The sequence below is a fragment of the Pollicipes pollicipes genome, unplaced genomic scaffold, assembly GCF_011947565.3.
Source record: "Pollicipes pollicipes isolate AB1234 unplaced genomic scaffold, Ppol_2.1 Scaffold_3447;HRSCAF=4054_pilon_pilon_pilon, whole genome shotgun sequence".
Taxonomy (NCBI): Eukaryota; Metazoa; Arthropoda; class Thecostraca; order Pollicipedomorpha; family Pollicipedidae; genus Pollicipes; species Pollicipes pollicipes.
This window is the reverse complement of record NW_023596297.1, coordinates 2,734,021-2,754,668: the sequence shown is the minus strand read 5'-3', so window position 1 is coordinate 2,754,668 and position 20,648 is coordinate 2,734,021. Positions and strand designations below refer to the sequence as shown.

The window sequence follows — 20,648 nt, the reverse complement described above, 5'->3', positions numbered from 1 at the left end:
GTTGTCCGCTTTCCCAAGCAATGCGAACAGACAGGCACGTTAGCGTATGTACGCATAAACCCCCTCCGTCAATTCAAATACGTAACATGCTGGCATATCTCAGAAGCAAAATCCGATGCTAATCATATCGAAATGTTTCGGGGAAAAAAACGCTGCTGACGGACGGAGCACTCTCCACATGTTGGGAACGGCCGTCCCATAACTGTCGTTCTCATGCTCTCTGCAGCCCGTTCCGAAGCTGGTGTGCCGCGGGACAACAACCAAACGGTCCCAGTCCAGACACAGAAACGCTTCCGCAAGCCCCTCAGCAAACGGTACGAACCCATATACTTTAATTTGACAGCGCACCACGAGAGGCGTCCCAGCATCTCCCGGACCGGGCGGTTAAGGCCTACGAGTCCACCAGTGCGCCGGAGGGGTACTCTCCGGCGGCATGCCAACTGACTGCGACGGCAAGGCGCAGCGGCAGGGTACAGAGCGACATTCGGACAACACAGCGACACAGCACACGGGACGCGACTGTGCGGTTCTTCCGCACGAGCCAGCGAGGCGGCTAAGCGCGTTCGGCCGGGCGGCGTACCTGTCTCCAGGCCCCAGATGGTGCACGTCGTGTCGATGGATGAGGTGCCAATCAGGTTCAGGTCCACCTCGTTCCAGTCAAATGACGTCAGAGGCGCGCAAAAGTCCGAGTTCTTGTTCTGAAATATTAGAAAACTGGCTAGCACGCGAAACTCCACGTCTTTGTTCACAAACAAGACGCAGCTCACAGACACGCAAAGTTAGTGTTCTTGTTCCGAACAAACAACCACGAAAACAGCACGCTCAGTGTAAATGTCACTCAGAAACTCGTCTGTGCAAAAATCCCCAGGCCTTCTCCTTAAACCAGGCGCAGAAGTAGTTCTAGGAGTTAACGCTGCGGCTCAAAGTGTGGTAGTCTATATTACATCGACGTGCAAGCTTTTGACACCAAAACTTTAATGTTGCATTCGTTTAATTTCCCTGTATTTACTTTCACGGTGAGGAATGCAAAGGATGCAAACAACAGCCATCACTGCATACTTGCTGACATAAAACGCCTTCCACACACTTCCACACACTTACTTGATTCGACAACTTGGCTCTTGGTCTTACATATGCACAGCACTTCGACCTCTACTTTATTTTTCTTAGGCACTAACTCGATTTTAAACACCCTCTGAGACCATAACTTATCCTTGACGCCAGCTTCCGCAGAAATTTCCATTCACACACCTACTGAAACTGTCAAAAACCATTCTCATCTCACCCCAGATAAGGCAACCTCTTATTCCCTCTCAATGCATTTCTTCACCTCCCTAAGGCAGCTTTTTTCCCAATCCTCGCTGATGTCTCGGGGGCGTCCTCGTGACGCAGCAGCGTGCTCCGAACCCACAAGGTGCAGACGGCGCAGAAAGTGGACCTTCAAGACGGCTACGCCCCGTTGCACAAACAAGATGAGTATTTTTTCGTTGAACACGGCGCGAACTGCAAAACATAAGCCAGCGTTGCCCACAAGCTGACTGTGGATACTGACATTGAGGCATAAACACCTCTATTGTATTTGGCGCGGGATCAGCGGCGCCTCCGACCGAATCAGCTCTACGGCCGGCGGTCCTCGCCGCAGCACGCAGCCCACTCACGTTGTTGAGGACGCACTCTAGCCGGGTGTCGGGCTCGCCGGCCCGCCAGATACGCAGGTAGTCGCCCGAGGTGGCCAGCAGGTCCGGATACACGCCCTTCTGCAAGACGAACCGACATCGGGGACGGTACAGCGCGGCGGCACCGGAGACGGTACAGCGGGGTGGCACAGGGGACGGTACAGCGGGGTGGCACAGGGGACGGTACAGCGGGGCGGTACAGGAGACGGTACAGCGGGGTGGCACAGAAGACGATACAGCGGGGCGGCATCGCAGTCGGTACAGCGGGGCGGCACCGGAGCCGGTACAGCGGGGCGGCATCGGAGACGGTACAGCGGGGCGGCATCGGAGTCGGTACAGTGGGGCGGCACCGGAGACGGTACAACGGGGCGGCACAGGAGACGGCACAACAGGGCGGCACAGGAGACGGTACAACAGGGCGGCACAGGAGACGGTACAGCGGGGTGACACCGGAGACGGTACAACGCGGCGGTACCGGAAGCGGCACAGTGGGGCGGCACCGGAGACGGTACAACGGGACGGTACAGGAGACGGTACAGCGCGGCGAGATCGGAGATGGTACAGCGGGGTGGCACCGGGGACAGTATGGCGGGGCGGCACAGGACGCGGTACAGCGCGGCGAGATCGGAGACGGTACAGCGGTGCGGCTTGAGCATAGCCACACGATGCGTCATAGGCAAATGACATGGCACGGCGCCGCGGCAAACCAGGCAACGGAACTGACCTCGGGAAGGGGCTGACGATAATCAGCATCATACAAATCAATGCTGATGTCCCACGGCCTACAACTGCTGCTATCGCTGCATATATATTCAGTCTCAGCACCACTCACCGCTACAACCCACGGGTCGGTCCATCACGGGACACCCACGCGTACGCTCAGAGCACGCGTGACGTGTCCACGAACGACACCAACGTGACGCCCGCAGCGCGCTACTCACGCCGTCTGGGATCCACATGATCTTGGTGGTGGGGTAGGGGTGCTCGAAGGTGGAGCGGGCGGAGAACTCGCCGGCGTCCTCGTCCAGCTGTACCACCATCACCTTATTGTTGTACTCCTCGATGAAGCTGCCCACGGCCAGCCTGCGGCATGGAACCGTCCGAGGTGAGGGCGTGAGGAGCTGGATGGGGCGGTCACGTACACACATCCACCGAGCACTGGGGTCGCAGCTGACCGACCTCCTTGGGAGTCGATGCCATTCGATCGGCACGCGGCAACAGCACACCAGGGAAAACACAACGACCTTGGAATCACAAATATCCCCATGCGGTGTCCTCTCGACCCGCATCCACAACTGACCTGAAGCGTTTGTCGGGCCGGACGGACCAGTTCATGCTGTACAGCGTCCATGGCGCCTCGTACTTGTAGATCTCCTTCCGTTTGGGCTGGTGCGAGCCGTGGGCCGCCATTGTGGGCAGGCCCGCGGAGGCGCCCCGAAAGCTGACGGACACGACAGCCCTCAACACCTCCATCACCGATCATCCGGCGTTAAGGCGACGTATATGACACCTCAGCTGGACGCTGGAAGTACCGGTAATGCCAGCAACAAGCACAAGCGAGCACTACCTCTTGGGGTGCGGACAAGTTGCGAGCCATCCAAAACTGTTTTCTCAGTTTGCTTTATCTGGGAAATTGCATTCAAATATTTTTACAACTAATACAATGCTTATAGAGGACATCACTTGACAATAAGACAAAACTATATCCAGCTGGAAAATTAAAATATGATGCTCCATCATACTCATCACATAATCCGTCACATCTGGCAGCCCAACATCAATTGCTCTGCAATGAATGCAAAGTGACTATTAAAATTAATGTTTTAAAAGCACCTTGTCATGTTTGCAGTTTAGAGATGGCCAGAATCCAGTCTGCAAAAAGTGGCACAAGGGTTGGCAAGGCACATCAGGCAGACCAAGATTGCTCACCAGGCGGACCAAGCGTGTGCCGAGCAGGCTCAGTTTAACGCACGAACGCGGACGACAAGTGCGCTGAAAGATACCGAAAAACCCACGACTAGTGGAAATGCACAGCACCATTCAAACAAGCTAAACATAGCTCCCAAAACATGCAGGGAGTCACTTATTGATGAGGGGATTACCATCAATGTTTCATGGCATGGAGGATAGCACTGTCAGAGCAATAAACTCAGTGTATGTCTTGCGACAGTTTGTCTTCTTCAAAGGGTCTAAACAAAAATTAAAAAACAATGTTTTTCAAAGGGCTCAAAAAGGTTCAAAGGGCTTAGAAAAACAAAATATGCGCACACAAGCGCAGGAAGAATAAAAATTACCTGTAAGATTGGTGTTCACAAATGACAAAATATCACAATTTTGTACATCCTTCCATTCTGTCAGCTTATATGTGTACTGCATGATCAACATCTCAGGCTTCAGCTGCTCTTGGAAGGATGCTATTGCACCATCTTTTTATAACCCCAAATATTTTTCAAAGCATTTATGAACTTGGTATGTCTTTGTACTATCTCTCTATGTTTGATGAGCTTCTGAAAGTGTCTTCTGAAACAAGTGTTCTCAGGTATCAACATGGTTATTCCCAATGTGCACTATGCAGACTTGTGCCCAATCCTGTTTCAGTACAACTGATTTGGATGCCACCTAATGTCCGGTGGGTGACGTGGTTAGGCTGCTGCCAACAAAATATGACAGGAATGAAGATCACCTAGACTTGAAAAAATGGGTCAATGTTGGAAACAAACTAGACCCCACCTGAGTTGAGGCAGCAACATAAGCATGACACCATGTTTTACCCATGAAGACCAATAGTAAGTGCACAGTTAATTAACATAGCAAATTATCTGCAAGGTTATGGAAGTCATGTCCTTTATAGGTTCCAGATCCCCATCTTTTAATAATTTTGGTAAATATAGAATGCTTAAAACACAACTACAATTTCCTTATCATTTGCATACTCCAATACTTATTGTTCGACCATCACATCAGGACTTGAATGCTTTAAGCCAGTGTATTGCTGCTACTGCAAAAACTCAGAATATAAAGTTTGAGCATAATTGGGCATGAAACTGGTTCAGCATAATGCATATGACAATTACAGAGCAGGTCATAAATGCAGCTGTAGCAAATAAAGTCTGGCACTGCTGGTGTGGGTACTGTCATGGTGCACAATAAAGCAGAGCATAGGTAATGTCAGAAAGACTGTGCATCATAGCAAAATACAGCCTATAGTGAGTGTGGCATGATTGTGGATCACATACCATTAGAGGTTGGACTTGGCTCAACAAATCACCACAAAATTATTTCAACCATAAAATATCGCCATGCAACATGTGAGTGTTCTTAGTTAAAGAAGAGACAGGCTGCAATCTCTTATTTCATGGTGTTTACACTACATAGGTAGCCACCCAGTTTATCCATGTTTATAAAACAACTTGTGATCTGTCCTTATGTATGTATATATAGATAATGGCCTATGTCAATATCATGTGGTAAAATGCTGTCCTATGGTGACTAGTTGGAGGGCAGAGATACTGGATGTACTGAACAGTAACATGTTTTAAATCAATGCATCCAAGATATTAAGCACATTTTTTGCTTCAAATAGAAGATGGGTCATACATACCCAACAGTGCTAGTTCCTTATCACATTTTGCAGCATTTACTAATTCCGGTATGATAAAAATAGTGTCTGTTATTTCAAAGTTCTATTACATGCAGACCCCATTGTGTACATACAGAAAACTCAAAATGCTGCTGTTGTATGAATTCAGATTGAATTTGCACAGGCCTATTTGTATCTTATGCCAATTGTCAGAATTTGCATTCCATCTTTGTGTATCTGCACCATTGCTCTACAGGCTAGAATGCCTCCTTGGGATATGACTTAGCCTAGCACTATCCAATCTATTGGCCTAAGAACATATCAAAAGTTGAACTTAGTACCTACAACCTCACACACCAGCATAACACTTAACAAAGATGTGCTAAATTTGGCTGGACAGAATCTGTTACTAAATAGATGGTCACTTATCAGCTGAATTTGTTCCACTGCGGCAGAACTCCTGCCAACCATTACAGCTTCCCCAGAATCACACAATAGAAAGGACATGATACTATAACCAAATAACAGGTATTGCAGCACTGGCGAAATGAAGCATGTGTTTACACTAGGAATACCAACAATGTTTACACTGAGCGATCTACCCAATAAGCGTAACAGTGTGGAAAAAGGAATTTGATACATGGCAGCCTGTTCAGAATCGGCTTACACTCCACACCGCAACTTTGGTAATACCACACATACCTCTTTTAAAACAAACGCTGCCTTTTGACCCTTCCTATGTCGTTTGCATCTGACACCACATCGCTATTACCTAACCAAAAATAAAACCGCGGACCAACTTCCACCATAACCACACCGAGGGGCAAATGCAGCGCTCCTCCATGTTTGTCGTGTTACAAAGCCTTTAATGATTTTGTGTAATTCAAGAATAAAACTGGTGTATTTATAGATACAGATAATTTCTTGAAATTAAGTTTTGATAAGCACGTTTTCAGGTCTGCGTTTAAAATGCTATTTATCATATTTTAAAACAGTATTGTGAGCAAAACATCAAGCTATAGTACTATCAACCACCCATAGATGACACCCGCAGCGGCGTTGCTATGACAACAATCGTTGAACAAAATTCTATTGCCCCGGTGGTGCGCCGCTGGAGGAGCACGCGTCCGCACAGGTTGTCGGCTGTTGGGGGCGTTACCCACGCGGCCCTGGCTGCGTGCTCCACTCCGGCGCCCATCGCTGAGGCGGGCTTGTCAGCGATATCCGGTGTCTTACATTCATCAGGTCAGTCTTCGTCGATTTCTGACCGGGCTTCGTGGTTTTCAAATCAGCTGATAGATCTATCAATCACTTTTAGATGAGCCGGTTGACGGTAGGGTAATTGTGGCCGGTTATGGCATCGCGTCTCCGTAAATGTGTTAAATGCGGTGGAAGATATTATTGGCGTGTGGGCTTTTGCCGCCTCCCGATATCTGCCGTGTCATTGTCCGCTTGCTGTCGCATATTTGTGTCCGGTAGAGATCCTGTCTCGGTGCCTAAGTCGGTATTAGATATTCAATCCAACACATGCCTTCCTCTTAAATTGTTTAGGGATGCGCTGAATTGGATCTTGGGCATATGCGGCTAGCGTTGCGAGCGAATGGGCCCGGTGATTAAGATTGCATTAAATGAAAGTGAGCTGTTAACCCTTTCGTGATCCTTAAACGCGTCGAACGCCCCGAGGGTTTTCGGAACGGAAGCCCGATTTAATGTCGAAGGGGTTCCATGCTTGATGAATGCTGCCCCTTGTTTACAGTAAGTACTTCAGACTCATGTGAGCGTCGGGTCTCGTAAAGTTTTACAAAGCACGGGCCATGGGCGCAGCCCGACGCAGGAAGTGAGGACACTCTCCCCCCCCCCCCCCCCGTAGCTTTATATATTCATCTAATATGCATAGATAGTTCTTAACTATGCTAAGTCGGCGTGGTGTGCCCCCACTGAAATCCCCCTCCTTAAAATACTTTGGTCTGCGCCTCTGCCAGCGGCCACATTTACCTTGCGCGCCATTTCCGTGTTGTGAAAGACCGCAGCCAACAGCGCATTACTGAATCAGTTGAGCCGCCAGTAATTTAGAGCTAGTTGCTTGTGTGTTCCATCTCGCGTCCTGAGCAATACCATCGCAGTTTGCGAAAGTTGGCTCCCAGTTCTTGCCAGCCCCAGCGAGTATGCAGTTGTAAAGTATTGTACTGAAGACGTTCTCCGAACTCGTTATCTAATCGCTTGTCTTCGGTTAGAATTATTCTAAATGCATGGGTCCAGCCATAAATGGGGTCGGGCGGTGCATGCAACTTAAGCAAAGCAATTCCGTAACTTTGCGGAATTGCTTAAGACATTGCAGGCAAAGGTCACACTTAACCTCGATGTAACCTCCCCCAACTTTGGACTAGTGTCGAAGACACTGTCAGATGCCCTCATAAAATATTTCTTAACAGTCTTGCCATAGCGCAGTTAAGAGCATTGTAACGTCTTATCGTCAAACGCGAGTAGGAACGATGCCGTATGAGGGCGCCGTGAATGCAACTGGTAGCGTATGGTTCAAATGTTTTGTTTCGGGTGTATTGTGCCTTTCATTTGACATAGACATTATTAGCATTACGCTTATGTAGTCTTCGTATTGTTAAATCGCAAACGAACTAGCAATGTCGACTATTAAATGAGAAGGCGTATATTGCGTGGACGTGACGCCCTCCGACAGTAGTGGCCACGTACCACTGATGTGCCGGCTTCCCACAGCATCCATGCCGAACGCAAAACTTTGCAAACATAGTGCAGCGCAAAGGGCGAATGTACTGCACCCATGTGCCCGAACATGAACTTATATGCTCCTCAATTTCCACAAAGTGCCACTTTGAGCCCCTTCCCGATTTTGCCCATATAAATGCAAGATGCACATGTATCAGTTTTTTTGTGTTTCAAAAGTCAATGTCGAATATCAGAGGGGAGGTCAGGCTGTTCCTTCCAGAACCCAGTTTGGTCCCTCAGCCGTGATATGGCCCCACCAAATCCCAGAGTAGTGGTCACACTCATGAGTCCCAATGTCTTGAACGGGCAAACCACAATGTTGTGAGGATATTGTTGGAGCAGGGGCGACAACGGCCTTTTTTTAGGTTTCTGTATGTGACCTGCTATGCACCATAATATTGGGATGTTCTCCCAAAATAGAATGAGCCCGACAGGGCTTCCTCCGTTTTGGACCTGAGCAACCTGCTTGCCGATTTGCCTAGCTGGTGGCTTGCTGGTTTTTTCGTTGACATTTTAGCGACGATTGATAAGTGGAATAACCCTGCGCCAAATTGTCGGGCGATATCTTAGGCTCCGCCTATATAACAAGTTGGTAGTTCATAACTAACGCGATCGGTGTCGGTGCTAACAATTAGCCATGCGCTCATTTCGTACGGAAGACTCAAGCGGTGCGTATTGTAATTACGTTAACCTTCTCCGACATGGATTAACAAAGACGCAAGATATACTCAATCTTGGGCTATGGGTTAGTTCTTTGGGGCTTCGGCGATTCACCAGTAAATGACCTCATTTGGGGGGGGGGGAAGGGGAGAAGGCCATCCTAAAAATCCTACCATGCGCTGTAATTTATGGCACTATCACGACCGATGTGGTTTTTAGTGAACCTGGAAGTTTTCAGTCGCTCCTAAAAATCATGTCTTTGAAGGTATAGCGTTTCGTAAGTTACATTTTGTCGTGTTTGGGCTGAGCTAAGGAACATTGTCACGCCTGCCAAACCCCAAAACATGACGTTCAGCACCGCACGTTATATCCGTCTTGGAAGACAGGTAAGGCGTTAGGCCTCCAAAAAACATCTTGAGCGGAATGCGTAACAAGTTACGGCAGTGAAGCATATCTTTATAATGGTGTTTTAGTCCTTGTCCCGGCAGAAAACGACGCTGAGAAGTCGCAGTATTTGGGTTGTTTGAGATGTGTTACTTCGCCTCGGCTGACACCGCGGATGGCGAATATTGCTCCGCTCCGTGTTACATCGTCGGACAAGCCGGCACATCTTAGCCGCAATTGCCCCAATCACCCGCATCATAACTCAGTAATCTGATAAGATTTTTACTCACAACGAACTTCCAAGCATTGTCTCCCCAAAATTTCGCGATTTAAGATCGAATTTTTCGTGAGATATAGGTACGGTTGCAGCCACTCGTTTAAGAGCATGGGAGAGCCTATGATCTGTGCTGTCATGTTCCTGCTCCGTAACCCCTGGTGAATATTTAAGGACAGACCATTGGCGTCATATGGAGAGGGGACGGGGACGGGTAAGGCATATAGGGTCACCAGTCACGATAGCCCAACGCGTATGTACAGTCCAGTCACTTTAAAAGCGCTGAGAGCAAGCAAGGCCTGTGAGTTCTGGTGCGCGGACCCTTCTGTAATGCGGCTCTCTATGGTTTGTGCATAGTTTAAAGCCTGGCACTATCCTCAGAGGCACGACACATATTGCCAAGTTGAGTTTTCCTCCGAAGTTGCTGGAGTGGAGGTCGCTGGTGGAAGCGTGCATGCGTCCGCCGCCGATATCACCGGACCGACTTTTTCGTACCAGCCTTGGGCATGTTTTATTTGGACGCGTCAGCACGCGATGCCCGGCGGCGGAGCCGGCGAGCCGTCCAACTTCTAGTGGCTACCCGAGCGGGAGTACATATCCGCCAAAGGGGAAAACAATCGAGACTACCGATGTCGACTGCATTTATGGTATTTTATTGTACTCGCGTTTTCCGGCGGAATTGGGTCTCAACAATGGGCCTCGCTGACACAAGGTCATAGCGGCGAACTATTCGAGCCGTAGGTCTCAGAGGTCAGTTGTTCCACGACATAAACAGCCTGTGTCTACACGCACGCACCGAAACGACAAACCAGCATTTGTTTCTCACAAGTGAAATCTCAGGCTTGAAGAACGTTAACCCGTGGATGGCATCATCAATCACCTAGATATGCTCTTCATTTGGCCTCTTGAAATCTTGCGATATCTTGCTGCTGCCGCGCTGCAAACGCCCCTATGACGCATTTGCCAAGCGACCAAACACTTGATTCCCGGAAAGAAGCCTAGGCCGAGGAGACCGGTGACATGGGATCAGCGCGATTCGCTGCCACTTCCACTGCTCCCGTACGCGCACGTTTAGGTCCGCTGGCGACGTACGGTCAAAATCAGAGCACGGGTCGGCTAGATTAAGGGTCATATGGGGCGAGATTTTCCTGTCCTCGGCCGGTCATCTGACGACGACGTCGATGGATGAATGCTGGCAAGCGTGAGCCCAGTGCGGACCGGGCTTCACTGCCGCTGATCGGCAAGCATGTCGTGTCGTACTGCGGATGCTAATAGCTGATTTGCGAGGAGGTGGGCCACGCACATTTTTCCAACATGTTCTTGAATTATATCAGCATTTGTGATTGAACACCCCTCCCGACAGGCGGTCACGGTTTTACAAGCTAATTAATGACATTTAAAGGTGCCTTGCGCTATTTTTATGTCATCTACATGTGCATCTATTTATCCGACACGGTTTTCGCACAAGGTTGCAACGTGACCAAAACTGGTCTTCCCCATTCGATTAATATGATAGGGGTTGAGTTTGCAAGCTGGCAGAAAATTGACGCAACACCAGGACCCAGATCTGGATAACCCGTGGCGATATGCGTACAACACGGTTTGGGTGAGAAAGGAATGAGCAGTCGTGTTGGCAAAAAATGTGCCTCACTGCGGGGCACGGAAACTCTCGAACACGGAGCTGGTCACGGACGCTGGACAACACACCGTACATTCGCCGGTTTGTGTTTTTTTTGTCAGGCCATGGCAACCGGAACGGGTAGATTTGAAATCATTTGCGCAGTGTAGTTGATTGCACGTTGTACAAATTACCCACCCAGCTCAGTCCTGTCGTCTGAACCTAAGGGTGCCAGCAGTCGACTGGGAAGTGACCACTGTCGACTTGAAAAGCGTCTCGAGAAGGCATGTTGCCGGGTCGGAGCTGCAGGGGCTTAGACACACTGGTCGTTGGGCTGGTTGGCCCGGTTGCTTAGAGTACTCAACCGCACGCCAACTGTGAAGTGTTTTCATTGGACAGGCTCAGATTCGCCTGGTTTGAGTGATCGTGGGTTAAGTTTAAAGCGAACTCGTATCAAGTCAAAGTTAAGCTTAAAGTACTAAGAATGTGGGTTACCGCTCACCACCGGTCGCTACGTGGGTCCCGACGACATCCTGGCATTGCAGTGAAAGGGTCCCAGTGACTGAGCAGCTATAATTGCACCTTAAATCGCACACAAACGAGCCTTTCCGTTTCCGGCGAATGAACGAGTCGAATGACCAGTATGCAGTTCTTGAAGCGCCGGATCTAGACCGAGACAGATTGGTCATGAAAACATTCGGGGTGTGTGACCAGGGTGGCAGACCCCGCGGTCATAGAGGGGAGCCGGCTAGACCTTTAGGAGATTCCAAACATGCAGCGGTATGACAATGCTTATATATTATTGCTGAAGCCTGAGTCAAGGTTGATGAAAGTTCGGATAAATGTGTACCAGGGAATATGTGGAACGGATTTCGGTCCACAAAGAGCTTCGGTTTTTGGCGTCTGCAGGCGGATTTTGTTGTAGGAATGCGCCTCCCATGAGTTGAAAGTGCCAGGGCAATGATTGATGTCATGAGGCATGGCCTGTATTGCCGGGAGCTATGTCTGCGGTCGGTTTGCGCTCACCTGATACAAGTGACCTTCGTTTTCACTACAACTTTGGACTATAAATGGAAAGAGGAAAATATAGGCATGCATCGCAATTTTAGTTCCAGTTATAACACTACATAGTGTATCGATATTGGGCACACATAATGCGAATTATCTGACAATGAGGCAACCGCGGCAGACAAGCCAGCAGAAAACTATCGTCACGACAAATGACATCAACCACAATCAAGCATTTTCCCCGCATATACTGCCTTAACAGGGCCGCTGAATTAGGTTTCGTCGCATGTAGGCGCACACTCGTCTGAATCTCTGACTGAGGCGTTAAGAGACATGATAGTGATATTCAGGAACAATGGGCTGGATGAACTCAACTGTTGACTGGTCACCGCCAGTGGCCTCTCAGAAACAAAGAAGTGCCACTAGTAATGAAATCAAGATATGCTGACTATGCACCAGACACGCCTCTTGTACCAGTTGAGAAAGCACAACGTCTGCGTTATCCATTCCAAACCTTAAAACAAGTTTTCTACATTCTCAAGGTCTTTAAAAATAATCCAAATTCTTACTACATATGATGAGACCGAAACAACGCGACATGCGGCACTTGGACAGGTGTTACTGTCAGAGCGCTACGTAGCGTTTAACTTGTATCGCAGAGCGCCCACTCCCCAGTAAACGGCTCGTCTGACTCCTATTTTATCGGGGGCCTGCCGGCAAAGTCGTTCGCCCCAGCCTGACCCGGATTCCTCTGTCCAGCGACGCCGGGCCTGAGCTCCGCGGCGCGCATTGCTGGCATAGCGCTGTCCCACGGCTCACCGGTCGTGGCGCCCGTCGCTCGCTCTCCCGGGTCGACCGGGCCGGTCCCACAGCCAGCTGCCGGGACGGTCCCACGATCAGCTGCACTGGCAAGACCCATGACCAGCTTGTCCCGACTGACCCACGACCAGCTGACCCGACCGAGCCACGACCAGCTGTCTGGAAGGTCCCATGACCAGCCGACCGACTCACCACCAGTTGTCTGTACTGTTCCACAACCTATGTCCCGAACATCCCACGGCCTGCTGCTAGGACGGTGGCGCAATCATCTGCCCGGGCCGCCCCACGACCAGCTGATAGGGTTCGTCTCACAACCACCGCAGAGCGACAGCACCCGCTGCTCGGCTCGCCGGGCTGTCCCGTGGTCACCGTCACACGTGGCCTGCTGACTGGGCCGTTCCAAGGCTTTCGGCCGCTCGCATCCATTATAGACTTTGAACCTTGCTCTTTCTAGGATAACATTTAGCAGGGGAGGAAGCGAACATCGCACGTTGGAAGTGCGAGCCGGTATTATGCTTTGCAAAAGTCTTCAGGCGGCCATTGGCGAGTGGCAGTATGTCTCGGAGCCGTCGCTATCCCCAGATCTGCCGGGTGCCGGTGCTCGCCAGTACAAACATGAGTTGCGTCCCTGGAAGGACTTCGCGAATTGGTCAACACCTGGTCGCTGTCTGTCCCACTTGTTTAGACTAGCCTGCTTGACCTTCTGGGAATTCGCCATAATGGATCGCAGATTCTCCGCCTGCCAGTGTCATCTAGCGGTGTTTATCTAGCGGTGTAGAGCAGGCCGAATACGAGACTGTGACCGATGGTTCGATGTTAACCAAGCGGAACATTTTCCACTTCGCCTTTAGAGTGCGGCTAAATTTGCACCCGTGAAAACCGCGGAAGCCTCCCAGCTAATCGCGCTGGCCGTAATGATATGGGCAGGCTCGACGGGTCAGACAGAACAGGCGCACCGGTGGTCAGAAGACGCTGGCGTGCTTGGAGCCTGGCGTTGACCTGAGGTCAGCCGGGCAGGCGGCGTGATGGGCTGGACCGAGCCCGTCCTTGTCCTTGTCCAGCTCTGCTCCGCGGCAGTCAACCCGTCACGCCCAGACTGTTTACACGGAGCCGCTGTCGCAATAACACAACACGCCGAGTCTCGGCACAAAAACGAAGCCATTCATGTCTTTAATCGAAGCGGGACATGGCCAAGGACCGCGGGCGGCACCTTTGCAGAGACCCTGTCAGCGTTGCTCGTGCCGTGGTCTTTGTCGAGTTCGGTGGATATAGCCGAGGGTGACGACACTATGATCAGTGAGATGAGATGAAACTTGCCCTGATTTTCCAGGCATGGGGGCGTCACGTACAGGGAATATGCTTGCGCAAGACGTTATATGGAAGCCTGTCGGTTGCCCGCTAGAAGCGCGGAATGAATTCCATCTGGTCTGTTTACCTGTAGAAACGATAAAAACTCGCCTTGGCTCGGGTCAGCCTATAGCTTCGACGCAACCTCTGCTTCAAGGAATATAGACTGACATGCATGCTTCTTGCTAATCTTTTCCATTTTACAAGAAGGTCAACGTTCTGACGTCAGGTTAAGCCACAAATCCGACGAACACACGGCAGCATGTCATGCTCCTCTTCTCATGACTGTTGGGAGCGACATCCTCCACTACCTGACGAAGTTAGGAGACAGTGTTGCTGCTTAATTCCCACTCCCATCCATTTTAACCGCATCTGCCAGTGGTACGGATGAGTCAACAGACTTAACTTTCTCTCGGCAGAGACACGTCGCACGTAAAATCCAAAATACAACAACCTTTGATTTGTACCGAGTCTTTCGCATAGCGGCTTCGCAGACAACGAAAACCCCGAGCGCTGCCGTGCGTCAGTGGGCCAGTCGGCGCGCTCAGATGACGCGCATGACACGGGCGAGGCCGCCGTCACCCGGGAGCGGCGCCAGAGCCCCGGCGGGGCGGCACGTCCGGCGGCGGCGGCGCTCGGGCGGCGTGTCACCGGGCCGCCGGCGCCGCTGACGGCCGCCAGATACCGCCGATGCTGCTCCCTCGGACGCGGCGCGCGCCCCTGGCGGCCGCTGTCGCCGCCGCCGCTTCCGGCCGCCTCTAATGTGCACGCCAATGATGTATGGGCGCGGACCGGGCCGGCCGGCCGGCCGCGCGAGGCTGCGCCAGTGTCAGCGACCTTGCCCGGCCCCGCCGCCCCGCGTAAATAGGCCGGGCAGGGCCGTGGCGGGACGGATCATAGAGCAGTGTGGGGACGGTCGATGGCCGGGACAGGTGACGCGCGGGGACGTGACAGGCGATGCAGGGGACAGGTGACGGACAGAGTCCAGTCACCAGGACCGGCAAAGAGCGCCGACTGGGAGGGGTGACGCACGGGAGTAGGGACAGGAGACACGCGGGACTGGGCCCGGTGACGAACCGGGATTGTGATAACCGACGAACAGAGACATTCTTCGGAGACTGGCCTCCGTTTGTGGCGGAACTTGCGGCGAGTAGGGATTGGCGCAGACGACAGACTGAGTCTGGGACTGGTGACGGACGGGTCTGAGACGGGCGTCGGGCTGAGCTTGGGAGCTTCGTACTGAGTGGGACCGGCGCCGGACTGAGCCGGGACTGGTGACGGACGGGTCTGAGACGGGCGTCGGGCTGAGCTTGGGAGCGTCGTACTGAGTGGGACCGGCGCCGGACTGAGCCTGGGACTGGTGACGGACGGGTCTGAGACGGGCGTCGGGCTGAGCTTGGGAGCGTCGTACTGAATGGGACCGGCGCCGGACTGAGCCTGGGACTGGTGGACGGACGGGTCTGAGACGGGCGTCGGGCTGAGCTTGGGAGCGTCGTACTGAATGGGACCGGCGCCGGACTGAGCCTGGGACTGGTGACGGACGGGTCTGAGAACGGGCGTCGGGCTGAGCTTGGGAGCGTCGTACTGAGTGGGACCGGTGCCGGACTGAGTCTGGGGACACGCGTCGGAGCGAGTCCTAGGACAGGTATTTGTGCAGAGTCTGGGGCAGACCACGTACGAGGATTGGCGCAGAAGACAGACGTACATGTTCTCTGCAGGTGGTACATGACTCGTGCTGGAAAAGGTGAAGCCCGGGGGTGGTTGCTGTTAGTGAGACAGGCGAAGTACAGGAATGTTCCTTGGTGGTGGGACAGGGGCAGTTGGTCTCTGGCGGCAGGGCAGGCAACGGGCGGGGACGGTCGCGGTCGATGAGCAGGCGGCAGACAGGACTGGTGCTGAGACAGGTAAGCAGAGGCGCGGACCGGGTGTCACGGCCAGCCGCTGGTCTCGACACGCTGCACACTGGCCGACGTCGTGCCCTGACCGACACAACACGGCGTCGCGCTTGGTGCCATCAGTCATGTACCCGATCAAGGGGACGCACGCGCCCGATGCGAAGCCAACCGCCGATGAAACGGCCGATAGTCGGCGGCGAGTCTGTGGGGAGCTGGCGGCGGTCGGCGGCGCCCAGGGCCGCGGCCGGGGAAGGCTAGATCGGGTACATTCCTGTGGGCCGGTGACGCGAGCGCGATATCCGCCGGCGCGCGCGGCCGCTTCTGAAGACGTAAAAAAGCCCAGATCGGTCAATTACGCCGCCCGCTGCTGGGGCACGTGCACCGGGAATGCCGATGTGTCGGACGGGCCGGAGCCGGCCGCCCGCCGCCCTCAACGCGGCGTTTTTTACGGATCGGACGTGGGAGATGGCCGGAATGGGAGTATTGGGTCGTAACTCGTTCAGGGGTCGGTTGGCCCTGTTCCCGTGAGTGGAAAAGCAGTGTCGCCGAGGGTGGAACTTGGCTGCTGGTGGGGTAGTGACTCGACGGCATGGACCACGGCAGGCTATTATATGTCAAAACCAGGGCTGCACCTTATTGATGGGAGGCTTTACGACTTCATGACGGAACAACGGTCTCATGTTAAGAGTTTCGACGCATATCCTGTACGCCAGACAAGCTCAGTCCGTTACATACGGCAGGCAGCCGCTATTTCCCGGTGGTTTTGTGCCAACCTTAAAATCGGCCTTCCGTCTGCGCTATTCTGGCAGATCGGCCAAGTAGTGTAGATATACTTGGTTTACGTGGAACGTTGCCGAATGAAATTCACACCCCCGTTTTGCTTACTTTCCGATGCAGTTTGTAGTAAAGGCCCATGCATTTTCGAGAAGATGATGAAACGCTCTGAGTCGCATTTCCGTCGCTGCAGATCTTCAAACGATTTGGGTTTGTACTTCCCGACATGCTCGCACCATTGAGTGTTCCATTTCGCTCGTTCGCGCGCTCTGCGCACTGCCTATGTGACAACCAACACGTAACCGATGGTACCAGTGGGGAACGTTATTGTTGTGATGTCAGGTAGAAAGTGGGCGCTGTACTTTGGTTCTTTCAGCTCTGTGTAGTGTGAGCGTCACGTGCAGCACGTGCACGGACGTGCACCGCACGCTGAACATGACGTGCATCGTCGGTCTTCGCAGAGCGCGTCACGCCACGCCATGGCCGCCAACCAGCAGTTCTGCCTGAAGTGGAACAACCACCACAGCAACCTGCTGAACGTGTTCGAAGCGCTGCTGCACACGGAGGCGTTCACGGACGTGACGCTGGCGGTGGACGGCGCCTCCATCAAGTGTCACAAGATGGTGCTGGCCGCCTGCTCGCCGTACCTGCAGACGCTGCTGGCCGAGCACGTCACCACGCATCCGATCGTCGTGCTCAAGGACATTCGCCTGCACGAGATGCGCGCCCTGCTCGAGTACATGTACCGCGGTGAGGTGAACGTGGCGCAGGAGCAGCTGGGCTCGCTGCTCAAGGTGGCCGAGACCCTCCAGATCAAGGGTCTGGTGGAGGAGGGCCGCTGGGAGCGGCACAAGGTCGAGGGCGGCGGCGCCGAGCGCGCCACCATCGAGCCGCGCCAGCCGTGCCCCGACTCCAACCGCCGCTCCCCAGAGCCGTCGCCTCCGCCGGCTTCGACGCCGGCACCGGCGCCGCCGCGCCCGGCCTCAAGCCACCGCCGCCACCCGAGCCGCGCAGCAGCACCCGCTCCACCCCGCTGCGGCGTCCTCAGCGGCGGCGGCGGCGGCGGCAGCAGCAGCGGCCGCCGCAGCTGCCGCCGAGCTGCAGAAGAAGAAGCGGCGACCGCAGGAGGTCTGGTGCGAGAGCAACCCGATCCTGCGCACGGTTTTGGGCCATGGCGGCATGTCGGGCCTGGACGTGCCGTCGCTGATGGCTGCCGCCATGGGCCGCGAGATCATGGACCGCGAGTTCGCCGACAGACAGGTACGGCGCTGCGATGGAGGCTGGCTGGTACTGGTGTGTTAGGGGCTTGGACGGCACTGGCTGTATCGAGGGTTTCGCCGGTACTGGGTGTGTCTGGGGAATGGGAGGTGCGGGACATTGTAAGGGCCTGGCTGGTTCAGGTCTGCACTAGGAGCCTGGGCGACACGGGACTGCGCCAGGAGCCGGGCAGGACGGGTCTTTACGAGGGGCCTGGCCTGTGCGGTGGCTCCGTCGGGACCTGGCTGATACGGGTCTGCGCCAGGAGCGTAGGAAGGCGGGGCTCTGTCACCGATGGGCTTATGTCGAGAGTACCACGGGGCTCTGTCATCGATGAGGTTATGTAGAGTTCCACCGAGCTCTGTCACGGATGAGGTTATATGCAGAGTTCCACAGGACTCTTCCACCGATGGGGTTATATGCTGAGTTCTGCAGGCTTCTGTCACCTATGGGGTTATATCGAGAGCTCCACAGGCTTCTGTCACCCGTGGGGTTACATCGAGAGCTCCACAGGATTCCTTTGCCCGTAGGGTTATATCGAGAGCTCGACAGAGCTCTGTCACCCATGGGGTATGTCGAGAGTTCCACAGAGCTTTGTCACCAATGGGGTTATATCGAGAGCTACACAGGACTCTGTCACTTATTGGGTTACACTGAGAGTTCTAACGGGCTGGTCGGACTAAAGTTCACCTTCAGTCAGTTGGTTAACGAGTACGGGACACCGTCAATGGTCAGGAATCCTGACGGGCTGCCAGCTCAAGGATCAGAGTGGTGGGCATTTGATCTGGATGGTGGGCATTCGGCAGGCTGTCAGGGCTAGCTCTGCTGATAACCAGATACTTGCTGGCAGTTACACTGAGACGATGCATACGATTATAGGGCCGTATCGGAAATTTCAAAGCAGAGCGGGTTTTGAGCGGTGGTCAGTGAAACTGGACATGGACGCCGGACGGTGACGGAAACTGTATTCCAAATATCTACTAGTGTTGACGTGCGGTCTATTCTGGGAAAATTCCCCAACTTTTGTGGAGAGTGGCTTGGTCTACAGCCTCGCACATACCCGACGATCTCACGAATGTGACAGTCCTTTTTCTGATCTGAGCCGAACTTGCCGAGTAAATCTGAGCTCATTTTCACGACATAGATGGGTCGTAAAATTTAGAATAAACGAATTTGAGATGGGCGGATGGGAGATGGACGTGTGATTAGATAGTTTGAAGACATTGATAGGAGCGAGAACAAGCTTCTACGATTTGTCTAAGCCAGTCTTGGCCGTCCAGTCAGGAGCTCACCCACCGACGGCTCTGTTCCCGTCGGCTCGTCGTGGATGTCCCACACTCGGCCTTAGCCGTCCGTTCAGGAGCTGACCAGACCGACGACTCTGTTCCCGTCGGCTCGTCGTAGACGTCCCACACTCGGCCTTAGCCTTCCGTTCAGAAGCCGACCAGACCGACGGCTCTATTCCCGTCGGCTCGTCGTGGATGTCCCACACTCGGCCTTGGCTGTCCGTTCAGAAGCTGACCAGACCGACGGCTCTGTTCCCGTCGGCTCGTCGTGGATGACCCAAACCCGGCCGTAGCCTTCCGTTCAGAGGCCGACCAGACCGACGGCTATGTTCCCGTCGGCTCGTCGTGGATGACCCAAACCCGGCCGTAGCCGCCCGGCCAGGAGCTGCCCAGACTGACGACTCTGTTCCGGTCGGCTTGTTGAGCATGTCCCACACCCGGTCCCAGCCGTCCGTTCAGGAGCTGACCAGACCGACGACTCTGTTCCCGTCGGCTCGTCGTGAATGTCCCCACAACGGGCTGATCACTTTACGCTGGGCAACCTTGCCTACGTCAACCTCTGCCAGAAGAGCATCGCCTGAAGAACAGACGGCAGTCGTGCCGGATCTCGCCGGGCCTCGCCGGCTGCGGTCGGAATGGCACGGCATCACTGGCCAGCCGCCCTGACCGCTCGGTTGGGACCCTCACGGGCATCCGTTGGCCATACCTGCCCGAAGCCCACTCCTACTCTGCCCTTCCCATCCGTTACCTTGCTGCTCACCGTTCTCCGGGATTTAATTAAGAGTATACATCGTGACTGAGAGTACCAAGGCATCGTGACTGTGATTTCGGAAGTTGTGCTTGTAGATTTACCAGCCCGCACGGGTAGTTCCAAAATGCGTGTGTGGAAGGTCTTGGGGTCGAGCCCCGCTGGAAGTTTTGTTGTCCCTGCCCCGAAAATGGGCGCGGAGATTTCAGCGCTAAGGAACCGGTAGGGTTGAATGCCTCGTTTAAGCTCCAAATTACTGGTACATCTACCCCAGCTGTAGCCATTGTATGGGCGCGTTTGGCGAAGGAAAAATTATTCAGCCAATACCTCTCTGGCCGGTAATTATGTTCGGAGATTCTCCATTTGCGTTCGGCAAACCGAATTTCCCCCCCCCCCCCCAGTTTCGTCTTTCTTGCAACATGCATAACCAACGGTCGTAAGAAGGCATGGCGAAGAAAGGTGCTCCGTCCCTACCAGGCCCTGAAAATGATCCGGGCTTCTCCCATGGCACGGAGGAGATCTGGACAGTGCCTCATGTTGGCGGTGTCTGTCTGCCGTTCTGGATAATTTCCAACATTCC

General features: G+C 53.5%; 2 protein-coding genes across 2 annotated transcripts in view; one reads left to right on the top strand and one right to left on the bottom strand.

The window, feature by feature from the left end:
* Positions 1 to 6,104, bottom strand: part of wap (DDB1 and CUL4 associated factor wap) — a 41,768-nt gene extending 35,664 nt beyond the window's left edge. The window contains exons 1-7 of the mRNA XM_037214767.1: positions 5,959 to 6,104; positions 3,971 to 4,196; positions 3,606 to 3,668; positions 2,977 to 3,117; positions 2,618 to 2,759; positions 1,659 to 1,757; positions 581 to 698 (exon numbers count right to left, since the gene is read on the bottom strand). Of these exons, the coding sequence (XP_037070662.1) occupies positions 581 to 698; positions 1,659 to 1,757; positions 2,618 to 2,759; positions 2,977 to 3,086 (469 nt within the window). The 5' untranslated portion in view covers positions 3,087 to 3,117; positions 3,606 to 3,668; positions 3,971 to 4,196; positions 5,959 to 6,104. The remainder of the gene's footprint in view (positions 1 to 580; positions 699 to 1,658; positions 1,758 to 2,617; positions 2,760 to 2,976; positions 3,118 to 3,605; positions 3,669 to 3,970; positions 4,197 to 5,958) is intronic.
* A 262-nt stretch (positions 6,105 to 6,366) lies between these two features.
* Positions 6,367 to 18,079, top strand: LOC119091476 (protein tramtrack, beta isoform-like). Its single transcript, XM_037214277.1, has 3 exons — positions 6,367 to 6,501; positions 17,239 to 17,695; positions 17,865 to 18,079. Exons 2-3 carry the CDS (start codon positions 17,257 to 17,259, stop codon positions 18,077 to 18,079), a joined length of 654 nt encoding a protein of 217 aa, XP_037070172.1. The 5' UTR covers positions 6,367 to 6,501; positions 17,239 to 17,256.
* Positions 18,080 to 20,648: the final 2,569 nt, after the last annotated feature.